This window comes from Talpa europaea (assembly GCF_964194135.1).
Source record: "Talpa europaea genome assembly, chromosome: X".
In the NCBI taxonomy this organism is placed as follows: domain Eukaryota; kingdom Metazoa; phylum Chordata; class Mammalia; order Eulipotyphla; family Talpidae; genus Talpa; species Talpa europaea.
In genome coordinates, this window is record NC_140081.1 from 685,835 (window position 1) to 704,586 (window position 18,752).

Sequence of the window (18,752 nt, forward strand, 5' to 3'; positions counted from 1 at the left end):
CTCAGGCCATGCAGCGACAGCCCGAGACTGACCCTCAGGCCACCAGGGAGGGCCTGGTGTCCAGGAGCCTTGATCGGCGTCCTGCGCTGTTGACCTGCCTGCTCTATAAACCCCCAGTGTTTGTGTCGTCCCTCTGGCTTCCTCTGCTTGTATCCAGTCCACAGGGCCTCCCATTGGGACATAAGTGGGCACCATTCCCTTCGTGGGACTGACCGGTCACCCCCCTCCTTGGCCCCACCCCGTCCGTGGCCACTGAGCGGGTTTCCAGGGCCCGGCGTGGAGACGGACATTGTGGGCGGCCTCTGAGCAGCTGCTGTCAGCTTCTCTGCCTGCACGCCCTCATGTGCTCTAGCTCTGGGGGGTTGGGGGGTGGAGGTAGCCACTCCCCGGAGTCCCCACGTCTGTTTGCTTACTGCACGCACTCTCACACCCCCAGCCAGCCAGCCGGGGACACCCCGTTCCCCACTGTCTGGGTGTGAGCGCCCGCGTGCAGCGACAGGCCCCCCTGTCTGGGTGTGGCCCAGCCGCAGGGTGACTCACCGTGGTCTCCTTACTCTGCTTTTGAAAAACCGTCCTCAGCAGGAAACCGGACACTTCCTTCCCTTTTTACTCCTCCGAGCTGGGTGGAAACCTCACAGCTGCCCGCCCAGCTGCCCTGCCGGGGCCGTACCCAGGGTCTGCCCCAGCCGGCCCAGCGCCGTCCCAGGCCCCGCAGCCCCCACCTCGGGAATCTGGCACCGCCCGGGGCCCTGACGCTGGGCTCCTGCTGGACAGCCCGTTCCCGGCCCGTTCCCGAGCGGTGCCGGCTGCTGGCCTGGCGTTCCCGGGAGGTGACTCACCCCAACCACGTGGCCCGAGGAGTGTGGAATCCGGCCCGCGGGGAGAGGCGGCTGCGGCTCTTGGCGGACACAGAGTAAGAGGCTGTGTTTGCTGGGGCCTGGCCTGCGGGAAGATGGGTTTGTCAGCATGGTAGGGAGGCCTCTGCTGCTAGCGGTCCCCAGCGGGGCGCGGGGTCCGTGAGGACCATCCTGGGGAGGAGGGCACCCGCAGAGGAACCCCCGGGGAGAGCACAGCAGGCTAGGGAGAGGACAGGCTGGCTGGGCCTCGGGGTGACTGAGCTGGGTGCAAGGAGCCCACTGCAGGGCCTCGGATGAGGTGCTGCCAGGGAGGGTGAGGACAGCGTCATGGGTGCAGGACTCAGGGGAGGACCAGTGGTCCGACTGATGGTGGGATGATGGTGAGGATGGGTGATGGGTGGTGGGTGGGGAATGGATGATGGGTGGATTATTGATGGAGGATGGAGGATGGATGGATGATGGTAGATGAGTGGATGACGGATGGATGGATGGTGGATGATGCATGATGGATGGCTTATTGATGGGTGATGGATTATTGATGGGTGATGGATGGATGAAGGATAGATTATTGATGGATGGCTTATTGATGGATTATGGATTATTGATGGGTGATGTATGGATGATGGATGGAGGATGGATGATGGATGGATTATTCATGGATGATTGATGGAGGATGGATGGAGGATGCATGGATGATGGATCAATTATTGATGCGTGATGGATGGATGGTGGATGGATTATTGATGGAGGATGGATGGATGATGGTAGATGAGTAGATGATGGATGGATGGATGGTGGATGATGCATGATGGATGGCTTATTGATGGATGATGGATGGACCATGGAAGATGGATGGATGAGGGATAGATTATTGATGCATGATGGATGGATGATGGATAGATTATTGATGCGTGATGGGTGGATGGTGGATGGATTATTGATGGATGATGGATGGATAATGGTAGATGAGTGGATGATGGCTGGATGATGGATGGCTTAGTGATGGATTATGGATTATTGATGGGTGATGGATGGATGATGGATGCATGATGGATGCATGATGGATGGATGGTGGATGGATGATGGATGACGGACGGATGGATGGATGCTGGGTGGGTGCATGGATTGGCAGATAGACACAAATCTATGCCTACCGGATAGGCCTACAATATACTGCCTACCTGACAAATGACACATAGCAGACAGACAAATATTCAATGGATTGATAAATAAACATATAATAAATAAGCTGGGTAGCCGCATAGGAAAGACGGTGGCTGGAGCTAGAAGACAGAAGCGTGTGGGTGACAGACACATGGGTAGGGAGATGGGTGAGCTCTAGGGGGGGGACAGAGCAGCGGCTCCCTGACCCCTCCTATCACCACCTTCACCGCAATCTCTGCATTCTCTGCATATCTCTGATAAGGAGCTGACTCACCCTGGGGAACTACCCGGGGCAGGGAAAGACAGAGATTAGCCTCTGGGGGGCTGCAGGTTGCGTCTTCTGCCCCGCTGTGGGACAGGGGGTTCTGTGTCCACCTGCTGGAAATGGGGGCCTCTCTCCTGAGGACCCCGAGTCTCTCTCCAGGTCAGCCCTCGGGTAGGCAACTACTGATGTCATAGACGTGGTCCATCTGATTGCACTCACGGGGTCTCACACGCCCCCTAGCTGGAGTTTCTTAAATTTTTCCTGGGCCCTATATCTCCTCCTTCCTTCTTACCTTTTGTGATAGAACCATTGGCCCAGATTTTCAAACCGGAGTTTCCAGTCACTGCTGCCAACTCCTTCCTCCCACATCCAATCCAGCAAACCTGTCCACTCCATCTGGGGGCCTCTCTCCTGAGGACCCCGGGGGGCTCTCCAGGTCAGGCCTCCGTAGGTAACTACTGATGTCACAGACGAGGTCGATCTGATTTCAGTGCCTCCCACGCCCCCTACCTGCAGTTTGTTGAATTTTTCCTGGGCCCTGGATCTCCTCCTTCCTTCTTACCTTTTGTGATAGAACCATTTGCCCAGAGTTTCTACTCACTGCTGCCCTCTCCTCCCTCCCACATCTGACCTGTGCACCCACGTTCCACCAACACCCCCCTCCCCCCTCAAACACAGGAAGCCTGATGGAGGGGGCCCTGGTCAGGCGGGCGGAGCAGCTTGGGCAAACAGAAGCCAAGGTGTGAGCATGATGGCCCGTGCGGAGCTGCAGTGGGCCAGGTGGGAGCACCCTTCAGAGGCAGGTGTCGTAACGATGGAGAGGGCTGGTGAGGAAAATGCTTTCCGTCTCTCCGAGGGGCTCCCAAGAGGAGGTGGCCTTGTCCGGGGTTTTGAGGCATGAATAGGAGTTTTCCCGGCGCGGCCAGAAGGGCCTTTGTGGCTGAGCTGAGGCTCGGAACAAAGGTCAAGGAGCCTGAAAACTCCTCCCAGGAGTTCCTGTGGCCACTGCAGGTGCCCGAGGGACCCCAGGGGTGCACCTTTCACCCGGGAACGCTCCCCTTAGGTTTTTGTTTCCTCGGCCCTGTCCCGCCTCAGCATTTGCCAGCTGCAGATTTGCCTACTTGGGCAATAATTTGATTTGCAGCCCTAAAGGGACGCGGTGCTTTCCGGTTGCCAAAATCCATAACAAATTTGAGTCACTCACCAGTAGGGTCTGGGCTGAGGCCGGAGGAGGCCCGTCTTCACCGCCTGAGACAACAGAGCAGCCGCCCGAGGGAGGGGTGGGGAGGCGGTGACTCACCCTGTCCTTTGTGCCCTGAGCCACCCTGCCTGCCCTGAGCTCTGCTCCGCACTGTCCCCGCCTTCCCAGGCAGGGGGCGCTGGCCCTGGGCAGCCTCCTTCCGTGTCCATGCGTCCCTGCGCGCTCGGGCTGCGGCCATCCCGGGGTTTCCCCAGAGCCCCCGCCCCTCGCCTGATCGCAGTGGCCTCCAGCTGGCCAGGAGGGCGCGGGCTGCCTGACCATGGCCTTGGCTGGGGGCCTGGGGCTTCCCCTGGGCGGAGGCCCGGCGCGCAAAGGGGTTGCTGCCCTGCGCGCACGCGCCGGGCGGTTATGCCAGCGCAGGATGCTCGCGGGACCCCAGGCTGGCTTTTTAGAGCACCGAGGGCCTCCCCTGGCCCCCCAGCTTCCACCGTTCTGAGCTTGGGGGTGTTCCCAGGTGGAGCGCGCCTGAATTTTGGAGTCATCTGGGGCGCAAATGGCGAGGGAGGGGACGTGTTTCCAAGAAGGAGGCTCCCAAAGGCGGAAGCCGGGGTGAAGCCATAGCAGCTGCAAGTTTGGGGGTGTCGCGTGGTTCCCTCGTCCGCGGACGTTTTGGAGGGGTTGCCCAGACGCCTGGCAGGGGCAGGATGGGGGGACCCCGAGGGGCACAGTCTCCCTTTCCCTGATGCGCGCCCTCAGCCCTGCCTGGACCCCGGATCCCGCCTGCGAGTGGGCGGGGGCGTGTTGGGGCGCAGAAGGTGAACCCCTCGATGCTGCAGCAGGGGGTGCAAGGAGAGCGGGGTGCACCTGGCAGCCTGGGGTCTGCTGTGCCTGGGTGCTTGTGCTCGGTCTTGGGGGGCCAGTAGGGGGACTGAGGTAGGGCGGGTGGGAGCGGGATGTCTTCTGGGGAGACTGGTTTCCAGGAGGGGGCGGCCAGGTGGGCCAGGCGCGCGGTCATGGGGGGACAGGGGAGTAAGCAGGGAGGGGTGTTATTAAGCAGTCAGGTGCACATGCACACCTGGGCCTGCACACCTGTGCACACCTGTCCTCTACATGGCTGTGCACACCTGTCCTGCACACAGGTATACACACCTGGGCGTGCACACTTGTGTTTGCCGGCGCAGCCCCCAGCCCAGGACCGCGGTGGGGGGGGGTCTCCATGCGCCCATGTCCTCCCGCCCGCCCTGACTGGCTCTTTCTCCCCCAGGTGATGACCTGAGCTTGTGGGACGCCCTCGACGGTGAGTGGCCTTCGTCCCTGGTCCAGCGCGGGCTGTCGGGGCCCGGCCCGCGGGGGTACCTGGCGCACTTCCTTGGGCTCCCGGCGCGGTGGGGGGCGGGGGCCCCGCGTCTCTGGCCCTGGAGACCTCGGCGCGCTGCGCCCGGGGCCCGGGGATGGGGCAGAGTCGGGTTCCCACGGGCTGATTCGGGGTCCCACGGGCGAGGGCTGCGCGCCAGAGGCGGGAGGGAGGTGCAGCCGTGGGTGGGCGCTGCCCCGCGAGCCGCAGGTGGCCACGCACCCCGGGCTCTCCGCATCCTGGGAATGGGCGCGCGCAGGTCCCCGCGGAGGGAGGGGCGCCTGGTGACCGCCCAGGGGGCTCAGCAGTGCCCCCCACGCACCCCGCGCCCGGCCTTGGAGGAGTCGGGGCGCCCCGGGGCCGTGTCCCGGGCACACGAGGGGTCAGTGGCTGCAATGTGTCCTCTTTCCAGACGGCGACAAGAAGCCCACGGCCGCGCCCAAGAAGCCCAGCGCAGGTGAGAGGCCGCCGGCCCTGCGCGCCCGGCCGGGGCGTCTGGGGCCCGGCTGGGACTTTGGAAACGCGGGGCGCGCGTCGGGGAGGGGCCCCGGGCAGGCGCCGGGGGAGGGCGCCGCGGTGGTCACTCGCGGCCTGGCCCGGCCCGGGACACGCGCAGGCTCAGGCCCCGCGGGGCGAGAATGACCCTGTGCGCGCGCGGGTTGGGGTGAAGGTGCCATTCGGGGGGTCCCTGTTTAGGTAGATCTGCGTGAGGCCCTTTGAGGCAGCCGAACCCCGAGATGAAGCCCCAAACCTGTTGTCCACTGTGGACACTGGCGTGGACAGGGCGTTTCTGTGGTTATCAAAACGTGTTTATAAAATGACGTCGCTTGGATGAATGGTTATAAATATATCAGCGCGCATTTAAAAAATCATGGTTGGGGGATATTTGCAGAGATTTATAATCTCTCCTCCTATATTTTTAAATATAATATGTTATTAAGTGCATTCATTAGCGTTTAATATTTATTAATATTTATTATTTATTAACATTTGATATTAATAGTTAATATTCATTTTCGTTAATATATTTATTGATATTTATTAATATTAACTCTATGTGTTAACATTTCATGATGTTTTTTAATATAACATATATTACATATGTTTTAAATATAACATATTATATATGCTATTAAGTATATTGGTTAATATTTAATTATGTTAATTATATTTAATTATATATTTAAATATGACATATGTTTTAAATACAGCATCTATGTTATGAAATCTATTTATTAAATATTTGCTGATATTAATTATATTTTGAAAGCTAACATAGATACCATTAAATCTAGTTAGTAAATATTTATTAATATTTCCTTATATTTTCAAATATAAGATATATGTTATTAAATACATTTATCACATATTTATGAAATAGTTTAAATGCATAGTGAAACGATGTCTTATATTTTAAAATATATATTGATATTATATTTAAGATAGAAATATAGAAATATATATTTTAACTCTCTACACTACAGACCAGAGTTGCATATGCTCATAATTCGTTTTTCATGGATGATTCAGTCCATAAAACGCATAATCCATTTATCTGTCGGTACCGGAGTAGCTGCGCATTTAGATAAACCCGCCAGTAAGAGGAAAAGAACCAGAAAAATATTAGAAAAATGATCCCGTCCACCTGTGTCCGTGACATGTAAGTGTCTGCACATACGCAGACACATATAAAATCAGCCTAAGCCCCTCCTTGCACACGCGTGAACATAGAAAACAAACCTATAAAATATTTCTATTTATAAATATAAATAGAAATATTTTATAGGTGGGTGATATTTGCAGAGAGGGCGACGCGACACTTGAACCCACGTTAGCAAATACGTCGAGTCAATTGCGCTGAAACTGGATCCAGTGGAGCAAATCCCTGAAATCACCTTAATCATCGTCAATTTTTTTAAAGATTTATTTCATTGATTGAGCTGGGGAGCAGGCCAGAGCTTTGGGGGGCGCGAGGACTCCCCAGAGGCAGAGTGGGGAGCAGAACAGGCAGATCCGCTGAAATCCGCTGCCGAGGGGAGCCGCGGGGAGACAGGAGGGGTCTCCTGGGGGTCGCCATGTGGGTCACTCCCTGGCCGGGGATCGAAGTCGTGCTGCAGAGGCTGGTGACGGGGTCATGGTGCAGAGCGTTACCCCCTGCGCCCCCAGGGAGCCCCCATTGGGAATATTTTTTGAGCAAGGAGGACACCAGCCACCTACAAAGACCTCAGGACAGAAGCCGTGTGTAAAGTAGACGTCACGTAGATTCACCGCGTCTACACGGCGCTGCCCTGTTTATAAGGAAATATCAAAATCATAGAACCAGGCTCCAGACACCCCAAACAGGGCACCCACAATAAAGGCGAAAACCTTCAAAGAATGGGGGGCTGAGATCAGTTTGGGCACCGCCCCCAGGTGCTTCCTCTCCCACGTGCAAATTCCTGTCTTGGCAGAACGTTTCCGGGGCCGAGACCCCACAGGATCCCAGAATGGAGTTGGAGCCCGGCCACTGGGGCTGGGGTCCCCCTGCGGGCCCCAATCTCCGAGTGAAGGGGTGACTCTTCCCGGCTCAGATCCCGCCTCGGATGGGGCGGGCACCATGGACCAGAACCTGAGCTGCTTCTCCATCCTGGGGCCTTGGGGTGTCCTACCCCTTCCCTGCTGGGGTCTGCGGGTTTCCCAGACACCTGGACTCCCAGAAGCGCCCCCAAACCCAAGGGGGCAGCTCTGAAGTGTTTGTGAGCGGAGATGCCGTTCGCAGGACCCGCCTCGCGAGGCCTCCTGGAGCACGCTTGACCTGCAGCCGCTCCTGTGGGTCTCTGTCCATCTGCGAGGACCGGGCAGTAGTTTGGGGTTCCGTGCAGCGCCTGCTCGGGCTGATCCTCCGGAAGTGTCCCCAGACCTGGGGCTGCAGGGTCCCCAGGTTTTACGCAGACCGTGGTCTCACAACCGCTTTTCCTCCCCCAGGGGACGACTTCAACCTGGAAGATGCCCTCGGCGGTGGTGGGGAGAGAAGTGAGTGTCTCCTGGGTCTGCTGCGCGGCCGACCAGCCAGTGTCCCCCTCCCACGCCGCTGTCCTTGCCCAGAGCGTTGGCTCTTGGACGCGATGAGGCCAACTGGCTTTGACCCCAAAAGCTGAAACCTACGACTCTTCTTGTCGCTGGCTGGCTGTGATGTCTTGACCCCGGCTCCTATTTTCAAGCTCTCTGGGGGGACAGAAACGGGGTGGGTGTCCACTCTGGGCCCTCTGTCCCCGGAGGAGCCTCCACTGTGGGTTGAACGCTCTTCGGCCGCCATATTGAAATTCTTGACTCTCTTCCGTAAGGGCTCTGGTCTTCGGTTGGCCCCAGCTCCCGCACATTCCAGAGCCAGTTGGGACGCCTGTTGGCGGGGCTTGGCAACACATGGAGAGTGGGGAGAAATCGGGGGGTGGCTGTGCCCCGTGTCCCCCACGGCCCCAAGGACACGGTCCAGTTTCTGGTCAGTCAAGCATCTGTAGACGCACATGCACCTGCCGTTGTCTTTACTCATAATCAACTCGCTTCTCTCAACAGATGACCCCCGACCGACCTACAGACCCAGGCCGAAACCCAACCCCCACCCCAACCCCAACCCCAAGCAGCCGGGATCGTCGGGTAAGACCCTGGGGGTGCTTTTTCGGGGTGTGACGTCCCTGTTGGAAACCACCTCTCGGTGGAGGAAAGCAGCCGTCGCCAAAGATCATTTCGGTTTGGATTTTTGAGTTTGCAGATTTGACTTGCGAGGGTTTGTGGGGTGCAGGGTTTGGACTCGGTGGGATCCGTGGGGGGAAAAGCTTGCGCTTGCGTGTTCCCTGTGGAGAAACCACTCACCTCGCAGCTGCTTTGTCTGTTCCTGGCGCATCCCAGGTGGGTAGTTCCGAGTCTCCCCAACATCGGCCACGTCTTGTCAGTGTGGCGGAAGGAAAATCACGGGAAACTGTCCACTTCCTTCCCGTCGTGACGGGTCTTGCCTGCTCGTTTCCCACACGCGTGTTCTCAGGCCACGCGCTGCTTTTCCATCACGCGGTTTCCGTGTGAGCGTAATGAAGCTTTCTGTTCCCTTCTGGGATGGAAGAGCAGGTTTTGTGGGTGGTGCTGACGAGCCGCTCCGGGGTGTGGGGGAGCCCCACTCGCCTTCGGATAGTTTATTTATTCCCACGTCCCAGGAAGCTGTCGTCTGTGGCTTCCGAATTTTTGAAAAAACAATCGACTTTGATCATTTTCTTTGGGCTGGGAGCGAGGAAGGGAAGTTTTGCCTGACTTGAAGGCAGAAACGCAGCCTGAAATGCCTTGAAATTCACCTTTATTTTTTTTTTAAGATTTATTTATTGATGCATACAAGAGCTGGGGTGCAGGCCAGAGGTGCGGGGGGCGGGTGAGAGGACTCCCCAGAGACAGAGTGGGGAGCAGAACAGGCAGATCCACTGAAACCCACTGCTGAGGGGAGCAGCGGGGAGTCAGGAGGGGTCTGCTGTGCCCTGTGGGTCAGCTCCCTGGCCGGGGATGGAAATCGTACTGGAGAGGCTGGCGATAGCTTGATGTCGCTGTGTCTTAGCCCCTGAACCCCTAAATTCACCTTTATTATAAAATAAGCGCTGATGTCAGCTGGTATGAGTCGCTTCCCCACTCCCGTCTCTCACACCCTCCTGTCAGCTCCCACCCGCAAGAGCCCCAAGCTGGACAGACACGGCTGTAAATAGCCTTTGCTTGGAACCTCCTTTGGGCCAAGAATTGGGCACAAAACATGCTCAACTGGGTGGAGGGAGAGAAAAGCGGGGGTCGTTAAGGCCAGGGGGGCTGTGGCAGATGCAGCCATTCACAACAGTTATTGCCAGTCCTCTGACTTCCATTTCTTCTGGTGTCATCTTTATCCGAAATCTTGGACTTTTCTAGGACTTTCCCAGGACTCTTCCAAGAGTGTGGGGATCTGTCGGAGCTGCGTAGTTGCGAGATCCGCCCGTAATGTGGTCCCTTTGGGGATCCTAGTGCCCTCTGCGTTGGCTTTTGGCTCCCGTTGTATTTCTGTCACCCTGAGGCATTAATACCCTCCCGCCGCGGCAGTGTGGAAGCTGACGCTGTCTTGTTCTCTCCTAGGTGGGTTCTCAGATTCCGACCTCTTCGACGGGACGGCAGACGGAGGTACAGTGGCCCTTCTCCTCCACCCTTGTGACTCACCTGCTCTGCGCAATCAGAGCAAGACCCAGAGTCTCAAGCTTCGGTGAAATCATGGCGGCTCTTGGGGAGTGTTTTTGCCAGCCTGGGAGGCAAGACCTGCCCCACGAGGCCGGGTCCTGGGAGTTGTGTTTAGAGCTTGGGGAGCTCCCCCCACCCTTGGCCTTGGAGGTAGACAGCACCCACCAGCCATCTGGTCTACCAGCCACCCGTGTCTACTGCTGCGCTCCAGCGTTGCCAGTTGCGCGCGGCGTCCTACAACTTGATGAGTGTAGAAACGAAAGGCCAAGTCGTGGAGTGGCAGGACTTACCCAGAGGACCCTCGTCGACAGATTCACTGCTGGAGATTTCCTACCTCTCTTTAGAATCTTAGGACCGAGTAGGGCTCAGCGCAGCATTTAAATATCATAAATAAACGAGTAGAATAAGAGCCATTGGTAATCATTAGGGTGTATTGACCTTTATTTATTCGATGTCTATCTATTGATATGTGCATTGAGTCCCTCAACAACTCAGGGACCTGGGGCGCCAACCTCCTGAGGCTTTGAAACTCCATGGAAAATGTTGCCCCCTCCATCTTAGCTCCCAACAGCCCGTGTCCACTGGAAAGCTGACCACTCCCATCAGTAGAGTAAAGAAAATGTTCAAGAGCCTCGGAGGGAGAGGATCATTCCTCTGGACAGTGGATCATTCCAGTGGACAGTGGATTTCAACTGTGTGGGGTCCAGGGCCATTGGATAGTCACGGGGTCCTGTGTCCACAGCAGCTGGTCTTCCTGTCCATCATGTAGCCTGGCATCACTGGGAAGCCATGGCCAGGGACTCGGGTGGCCCAATGGGGGTGGATGGGACCCCTGCCCACCCCAGGACACACTCGGGGCCATGCCCGGTCAGCCACTGAAAAGGACTCCCCGATCCTGGCTATATCTGTGGCCTGGTCACTGTCTCGGGGGTCGGTCACAAGTCAGGATGATGCGACTCGGTCCTTGTGGTGAGTTTTTTAGCCAGAATTCACCCCAGTGGTTTCTGTCTTGCAGGAGGCGGTGGCCGCGGTGGACACGGTGGCCGTGCTGGCCCTGATGAACATGACAACACTCAGAATGGCGGGGCGCCTCAGGGTATGCACCCCATGTCCTCACCCCTGGGGTTCTCTTCCACGGCCTGGGGAGCAGGGGGCAGGGGTCCGCCCTCAGTGCCGCCCTAGCACTGACGGGGAGCAGGGAGGCGCCGCCAGTGCTGGCCTGACCCCAGGGCCACGTCTGCCCCGCCTGTCACAGAGGTGCCCCGCCGGAAACGGAGGTGTGGCCGCCGACCCCTTCCGTCGCGGAGCAGGATTAGAGACCATGTTGGGGGAATCAGGCGACACTCGGCCCCCCAACCACCCTCCCTTGAGGTCGGTTTTCTGCTCCCACTCCTTGTTCACGGCGCACCCCGTTTTTGATCAAGACCCATTGGGGATTCATCCTGATGATTCCTCCCCTGGGGAATTTGCAGACCCCACCCCAGGAAGCAGCTGGGTCATGCCTGAGCCCCACCGTGGACACCCCCAGCGCCAGCCGCCTCGGCCCCCCCCAGGAGCACCTTCTGTGGGGTTGCTGACATTCCTCTCTTCCCCCACAGCGGACTCCCCAGGGGTTCTCTCGGGCATCATCGGGAGCGTCGTGGTCGCCGTGGTGGGCGCCGTGTCCAGCTTCATCGCCTACCAGAAGAAGAAGCTGTGCTTCAAGGAAAGCGGTGAGCTCCAGGCGCCCCCCACCCCGTGCACCCCACTAACCCAACACCTGCTTCCTAAACCACTAAAACCGCGCGGGAGCCCGTTCAGCAGAGCCACGCTCCTTGCATAGTCGCCAGAACAGCTCAGCTCAGCCATGAGGCCACGGCCGACCCAGCAGGTCCCCCGTCACCTGGGTGTGGGGGGACACGTGTGCGTTGGTGGGGTTCATGGACCCTCATGCAGCCAAGGCCACCCCGGGGATGCCTTTCTCGGGGTGTCAAGCACAGGAGCCGCATGGGATCCCCATCAGGCTCTCGCCGCTGCCTGTTCTGTGCCCAACCCCGCAAGCTGCCCGAGCCCGTGGGTTGTCACCTGGGGAGGGGACCGGGGTGGACTCTGCCCAACGGGGGAATTTTAGGCGGGCGAGAAGGTCGAGTGGGAAGAGGCGAGTGTCCAGCTGGGTCTAGTCGCATCCTTGGCCGCAGCGTCCTGTCCGCCAGGGGAACTGACCTCCAGACACTGGCAGCTGGTTCCCTTCCTGGGGGGTTTTGAAAACCCTTGGGTGTGGGGTCATGGGGCGTCCCCATGACCTCAGGTGTGGGGCGTCGGAAGCTCTGGGATTATGTGATAAGGAAGCTCCCATGTGCAGGGCTCGGGGATGCACCCATGGGTGCTAGTGGATTTGGTGTTGGCTCCTGTATGGAATGGGGTTCAGAGAAAGTGAAAGGAAAGGGTCTCCCCCGTGCCCGACCCCATTCCAGGGTCCTGGTCGCAAGGGCCAGGGGAGCCCCACAAGGGCGCTATTTGCCTCTGGACGTGACACAAACAAGATGAGCTGCTGCCCACGTCACTCGGGGCCGAACCCCGAGTGTCTTTCTAACCACTTGGGTGTCCGGCTTGGAAGATGAAAGGACTGCAGTGGCCTCTCTCGTGCACCCTTTTACGAACAGAGAAAGAGCCGCGAGGTGCAAGCGCTTGGCACCTACGCGAGAGTCTCCAGGTGTGCGCGGCTGTGCCGACTTAGTCTCAGACGGTCTTTTATTTTGTTTTTTAAATTTTTGCATAGAGCTGGGGTGCAGGCCGGAGGTGTAGGGGTGAGAGGACACCCCAGAGACAGAGTGGGGAGCAGAACAGGTGGATCCCCTGAGACACACTGCTGAGGGGAGCAGCGGGGAGACAGGACCGGTCTGCTGCGCCGTGTGGGTCATTCCCTGGCTGGCCGGGGATCAAACTCAGGCTGCGGCAGCGAAAGCTTCAGACTGACCCGTGGGCCACCCGGGAGGCCATCTGGGATGACCATTTTAAGAGCAGCCCACCCGAGCTTGGAGAGCGGATGATACGCTGAGGCCACACGCGGGCGGGGGAAATGCGTCCACCCCTGCAGCCAGGACTGCGGCTGCAGTAACCACAGCTCAGGCAGCGATTGTTGACGTTGCCTCAGAGGAGCCCCGGCCAGGGGGGTGGAAGCAGATGAGGCCTCACCATGCAGAGACAGACCAGAGCTGACACCTCACGACGCGTCTCCGCAAGAGCCTTGGTGTCGCGCCTTGAGCTACCGGTGCCAGCACCGAGCAGGCCTTTAGCCAGAGACTCGCCCAGGCGCTGCAGGCGCGGGGCGCGCTCTAGTCTCCATGGCGACGTGTTCCCGGGCTTTTCCATCCGCGTTTCTTGGCGTGTTCGCGGGATCCGACAGGTTGACCTGCTGGGGTGCGGCCCGGCTCCTGCTGCCGCCTCGCGCTAACACACCCGTCGGTTTGCGCCCTGCGCGCACGCACGCTCCGCTCCGCCCCACTGCGCCCGCCTGCCTCCTGCCTGCAGCTTCCCGGAGCTTCCATAACGCACCTGCGCGCCCACCTCGCTCCTTCCTCTCCGCACGTGGCCTGCGCGTCTTGGCTGCCGCCTGCGCCTCCCGCTCCCCCCAGGAAGTGCGCGCAGTGGCCAGAGCCCAGCGCGGGCCCCGCGTTCACGGCTCACCCCGCTCTCCCTTTCAGGTGGCGCGACTGTGTAGGCGGCAGCGTTGCAGGCCTCGACTGCGCCCGGCGGCTCGGTGTTGCTCGTCTAAGACTCTAAAGCAAACTCGGCGCCCTGCCACCCCCCCTCCTGCTCCCCAGTGAAGGCGCACCCCGGCTGCGCCCCTCCTGGGACTGCGGGGCTCCCCGAGTGGGAACTGCTAGCTGGGGCCTGGCGAGGGGCTGCAGAGGGAAAGCAATGCAGGTTGTTTCGTGAGGAGGCAGGAAGCAGGAGCTGGCAGGGACCAGCAGCAGCCGGGTGACCCCCCCCCCCCCCCCCCCCCCCCCCCCCCCCCCCCCGTCCCCTGCAGAGCCTTTCCGGGCACCGAGGACGTTTTTAACCCTGTGTCGTCCTTGAAGAAGCTCATGTCTCTCTCCCCTTTCGTGTCTCTGTCCGTCTCTGTCTCTGATCACTTTTTTCCAACGAGGTGAACTTCTCCACCCACGTTTCAGAAAACCCCCAAATCTCATGACCTGAAAATTCTAAGTAGAGCAGGGCCGGGGGTTGGGTCTCCCCGAGAAGGAGATGCTGCCATCTGGCTCCTTCCATGTCCCGTGGCAAAGACTCAAGCGTCTCTGTGTTTCCTCCGCTGTGCTGGGCATGAAATCTGGTCTTTTGACTTCGTGCGGAGAGGAAGGCAGGTCGCCCCCAGGGGCCTGTGGAGGTTGGGGTTAATGTGGGGGTTCGGAGAGGAAGTGGGTCGCCCCATTGATGAATGAGCACAGTGGAAGATTTGAATCCATGGGTCCCCAGTCTCATGTGACACCCCCAAGCAGACACTCGGAAGCCTCTGTTGCCGTAACTGCCTTAATAGCTACACGCAGTTCCCGAGCGCCCCCAAAACCACCAGGAATCACCCTAATTTATCCAGCCATGTGGCGTCTTTGGTATTTGACAGTTCGGGTGTCAGAGCGGGTAGGACAGGGGCTGGTGTCCCCGGGCACGTCTCCGGAGAGGCCGACTTGCTCACCCCTGCATCCGAAGGGATCCCGTCTGCTTCCGGCATTTCAAGGTTGTGCGGCTCGAGCCCAGTGCACGTCCCGTGTTCCGAGGACAGTGTTCTCTGCACACGTCCTGGGCATCCACAGAGAGTGGGTGCCCGACCGGGCAGTGAGGTCTCTTGACACACGCTCAAGGGCTGTGACCTTGGCGTCCTGACGCCTCCGTCCCTCCCAGCTCCGGATGCCCGGAAGCGACTTGTGCCCACATGGACCTCGTTTTCACCATATTTTTTTGCTCCCCACGGGTTTCCCGTGGGTCCCGTGACCTTCCCGGTCCTGTTAGCGCCCTCGGAATCTATTCCCTTTCGGCTCTTTGCTTTCCGATTCCATCTGCCTTTGCTTTTCGACATCTGTACGAAGACTCTATCCCCCTTCTAGCCCTTCGTATTTTTTTGGATAGAGAAAATTTCTATGTCCCGTGGAATTAGATCAAGTCCCGGCTGCAACGCCTGGAGGGTTCGGGCTACCACGTGTCCAGGCCGATGACCACCGCAGTCACCGCAGCCGACAGGGATGTTCCTTGAGCTCCTGCTTTGAGTGTTTCCTCTTTGCGTGATGGTCAGGCTTGCGTTTCTTGGACGCGGCTGTTGCTCCATGTTTGGGGTGCAGGACACAGACCGGCTGGATTGTAAGCTCCATGCGTGCTCCGGCAGGGACCCAGTTTTGTAAAGATCTGAGCTCCGAGCAGGGGGTGCCGGGGTCGCAGACCCTCAGTGCCTGTCCCGCTTACGTCCGTGTCCTCATGTGTCTGCAGCGACGACGACGAAGAGAGAAATAAACATATCTGACCCCTGACTCCTGTGCACGTTTCATTCTCTCCACCCCGGAGAGCGTCTGAGGGGGCTCACGTGTCTCTGGGGGCATGTTTGACAAATCTCAGCATCTACGTCTGCAGGGAAAAATGCCAAAGTGGAACAGGCTTGCAAACTGTGGCGCTCAAGGCCCCCTTTATTTTGCCTCCTGTGGCGAGCTGGGGCTGGGGCTCTCCCTGGTGCCGGAGTTGGGGCACGCAGGAGGACGAGATTTGCTGGGGAGAAGGTGTCACACGGCTCAGCTTAGGGTCTCAGTTTGGGGGCTCAGGTTGGAGTGAGGGTCTCCAGGGAGCCTCATTTGCTAAAATGGGGTGTCGCTTATACGTCTGTTGTAAGGCGGGGCTGGATGCCGCTGATCAAGGTTGTGTCTGCACACGCCATGGCCCGGAGGGACCCTGGCCCACCCGCCTGCCGAGCCAGGGTCCTGGGGTGTCTGGGACCATTGGGGGCTGGGGTTTGGGGCTAGTCCTCTTGTCCATGAGCCTGCAGCCCCGTAGCGGCCCCTGGAGCCCTTTCTCGTGTTCTCACCATGCCGGGGGTCTCTTCTTCTTGCAGCCGACCCAAGCGAGATGAGCATGGAGAACCACAGCAGCAAGGCCGAGCCGCCCGGTGAGAGGACCCTGGACGCCCCACCTGGGCCCCCGGCCTGCCCCCTCCTTGCGGGGCTGTGGGCTTGGGTGTGGCCCCGAGGTCTCGAGGGATTCGTGGGGAAGACCGAGGCCGTAGCTAAGGCCTGACGGTGCCTGAGGCTCCATTCGAGACCCGTTGAGAAGACATTTACTGAACAATCCACAGTTTTTCATGACATTTTAAAACATTTTAAACTCCCAAAGCCAGACCCCCTGAGACCTGAGTCAGGCTTCCTCTTATTCAGTGTTGGGGAAAGTGGCCTCAGCGTGGGGATCGCCCCAAAGCCGGCAGCGATTTCTCCTGCCCGGTGTCAGTCTTGTGGGGGTCCAGCTCCCTCCCCCAACACAAAGTCTGTGGACTCTGGTTGCCTCCTGCAACTCCTCCCTGCTCCCTGCAACTCCTCCCTGCTCCCTGCAACTCCTCCCTGCTCCCTGCAACTGCTCCCTCCTCCATGCAAATCCTCCCTCCTCCCTGCAACTCCTCCCTCCTCCCTGCAACTTCTCCCTCCTCCCTCCAACTCCTCCCTTGTCCCTGCAAATCCTCCCTCCTCCATGCAAATCCTCCCTCCTTGCAACTCCTCCCTCCTTCCTGCAACTCCTCCCTCCTCCATGCAAATCCTCCCTTCTCCCTACAAATTCTCCCTCCTACCTCCAACTCCTCCCTCGTCTCTGCAACTCCTCCCTCCTCCCTGCAACTCCTCCCTCCATGCAAATCCTCCCTCCCTGCAACTCCTCCCTCTTCCATTCAAATCCTCCCTCCCTGCAACTCCTCCCTCCTCCCTCCAACTCCTCCCTTGTCCCTGCAAATCCTCCCTCCTCCCTGCAACTCCTCCCTCTTCCATTCAAATCCTCCCTCCCTGCAAATCCTCCCTCCCTGCAACTCCTCTCTCCTCCATGCAAATCCTCCCTCCATGCTACTCCTCTCTCCTCCCTGCAACTCCTCCCTCCTCCCTCCAACTCCTCCCTTGTCCCTGCAAATCCTCCCTCCTCCCTGCAACTCCTCCCTCCTTCCTGAAAATTCTCCTCCCTACAAATGCTCCCTCCTTCCTACAAATCCTCCCTCCCTACAAATCCTCCTCCCTGCAACTCCTCCCTCCTCCCTGCAACTCTTCCCTCCTCCCCACAAAGTCCCTTTAAGATTGAAACGAGGGCCTCCCCTGGTGGCGCAGCGGTTGAGCGCTGGGTTGGGAGGCTGCCCGCAGCCTCTGCAGCGCCAGTTCGGTCCCCGGCCACCGGCGAGGGTCCCACAAAAAAAATAAATAAATAAAAAAGATTGAAACGACAACGCGTCACTCAAAGGACAGTGAGCACATCGGACACTGAAGAGTGTCACCAACTCCCTGAATCACCCAAGACCGTTCAGCCCCATAGAGGTGACTCAACGTGAGCTTGGGGGACGGTGCAGCCCCCACGTCCACGAGAATGTTTGCTCAGAGGCCAACGCGGACCCCACTGATTGCGCTCACGCGTTTCCGCTGCCTTGTTTGAGGCCCTGCTGCTTCGCAGCTCTGTGGGTGATTTCGGGGGACAAAGACGGTCTTGGGATGGGGCTTACAGAAAGGGTCTCGCCCCGTTTTCCTTCCAATTTCCCGGAAGTATCTGCTTTCTTTGCGACTTTGGCTGGCCGGGCTGGAGCACCCAGCAGGTCAGGTCTCGTTCTTGCTTCTCCTGGGGGTCAGTTGTGAGCCCGGTTAGCTGAAGTAGAAAGAGGGGTCCCCCTTTGGGGAGCATGTTTGGGGAGCTGGGGTCACTGCGTAAACCTCTCCTTCTCTCTGCCCTTGACAGTCCGGCAGACGCTTCTGGAGAACTAGGAGACGGACAGCGGAGAGAGGCCCCCGGTCCACAGTGGGGCACCCGGACAACCCCGTGCACCCCTAGAAGACGTCCGCGGAGTTCAGGGGGCCACCCTGCTCCCAGACTGGATTCTTCCAACCTGTGGGCTCTGCCTGTTGGCCTGTGGGCAGCTGACACCTGCTGGCAACACGTTTGCGTCCAGAGGGGAACCTGAGCCTCCCTGAGACGCCCCAAGGGTCTCCGTGTGATGGGAGAAGCCGGCCTCTCCGAGCCCCCCTTGGGCAGCGGGCCATGGACGGTCCCCACTGGGCTCTCTGGGTGCTCATGAACACACCGGGACGCCCCTGGTCATGCCTTCTGCGTGGGGAGCTCAGCCTCCGGCAGCCACTTCCCTCCAGGCGTCCCTGGAGGGGGATGTTCTCCGCGGGATGAATAAAGGGACTTGGAAACCACGTCCTGCTTCTGTCTTTGGTGCTTTCCTGGGGTGGCCCCCCAGGAGGACAGTGTGGGGGTTGCCCGCACCCCCTGGGGCCGAGACCCAGCTGGCCGTCGCGTGTGGTTCTGGGGTTTTCTCTCTGCTTTTCCTTTTGACTTGTCAGATTGGGAGACAAGTGCTTCTTGGCCCTCAGCTGCTCCCCCAGCAAGGAGGGGTACTCTCCTGTGTCAGCTGCTCCGCCCGCCAGCTGCTCCCGCAGCAATGAGGTACTCCCCTGTGTCAACAGCTCCCCCAGAAATGAGGTACTCCCCTCTGTCAGCTGCTCC

The 18,752-nt window shown here is 58.9% G+C and overlaps 1 protein-coding gene across 1 annotated transcript; it reads left to right on the top strand.

Moving 5' to 3' along the window:
- Window positions 1-3,100: 3,100 nt before the first annotated feature.
- Window positions 3,101-18,422, top strand: CD99 (CD99 molecule (Xg blood group); the record flags this gene model as incomplete). The annotated part of the gene is made up of 10 exons (XM_084258169.1): window positions 3,101-3,113; window positions 4,752-4,784; window positions 5,254-5,298; window positions 7,806-7,853; window positions 8,394-8,474; window positions 9,954-9,998; window positions 11,068-11,148; window positions 11,651-11,764; window positions 16,123-16,176; window positions 17,982-18,422. 10 exons carry the CDS (start codon window positions 3,101-3,103, stop codon window positions 18,005-18,007), a joined length of 540 nt encoding a protein of 179 aa, XP_084114295.1. The 3' UTR covers window positions 18,008-18,422.
- Between the last annotated feature and the right edge of the window lie 330 nt (window positions 18,423-18,752).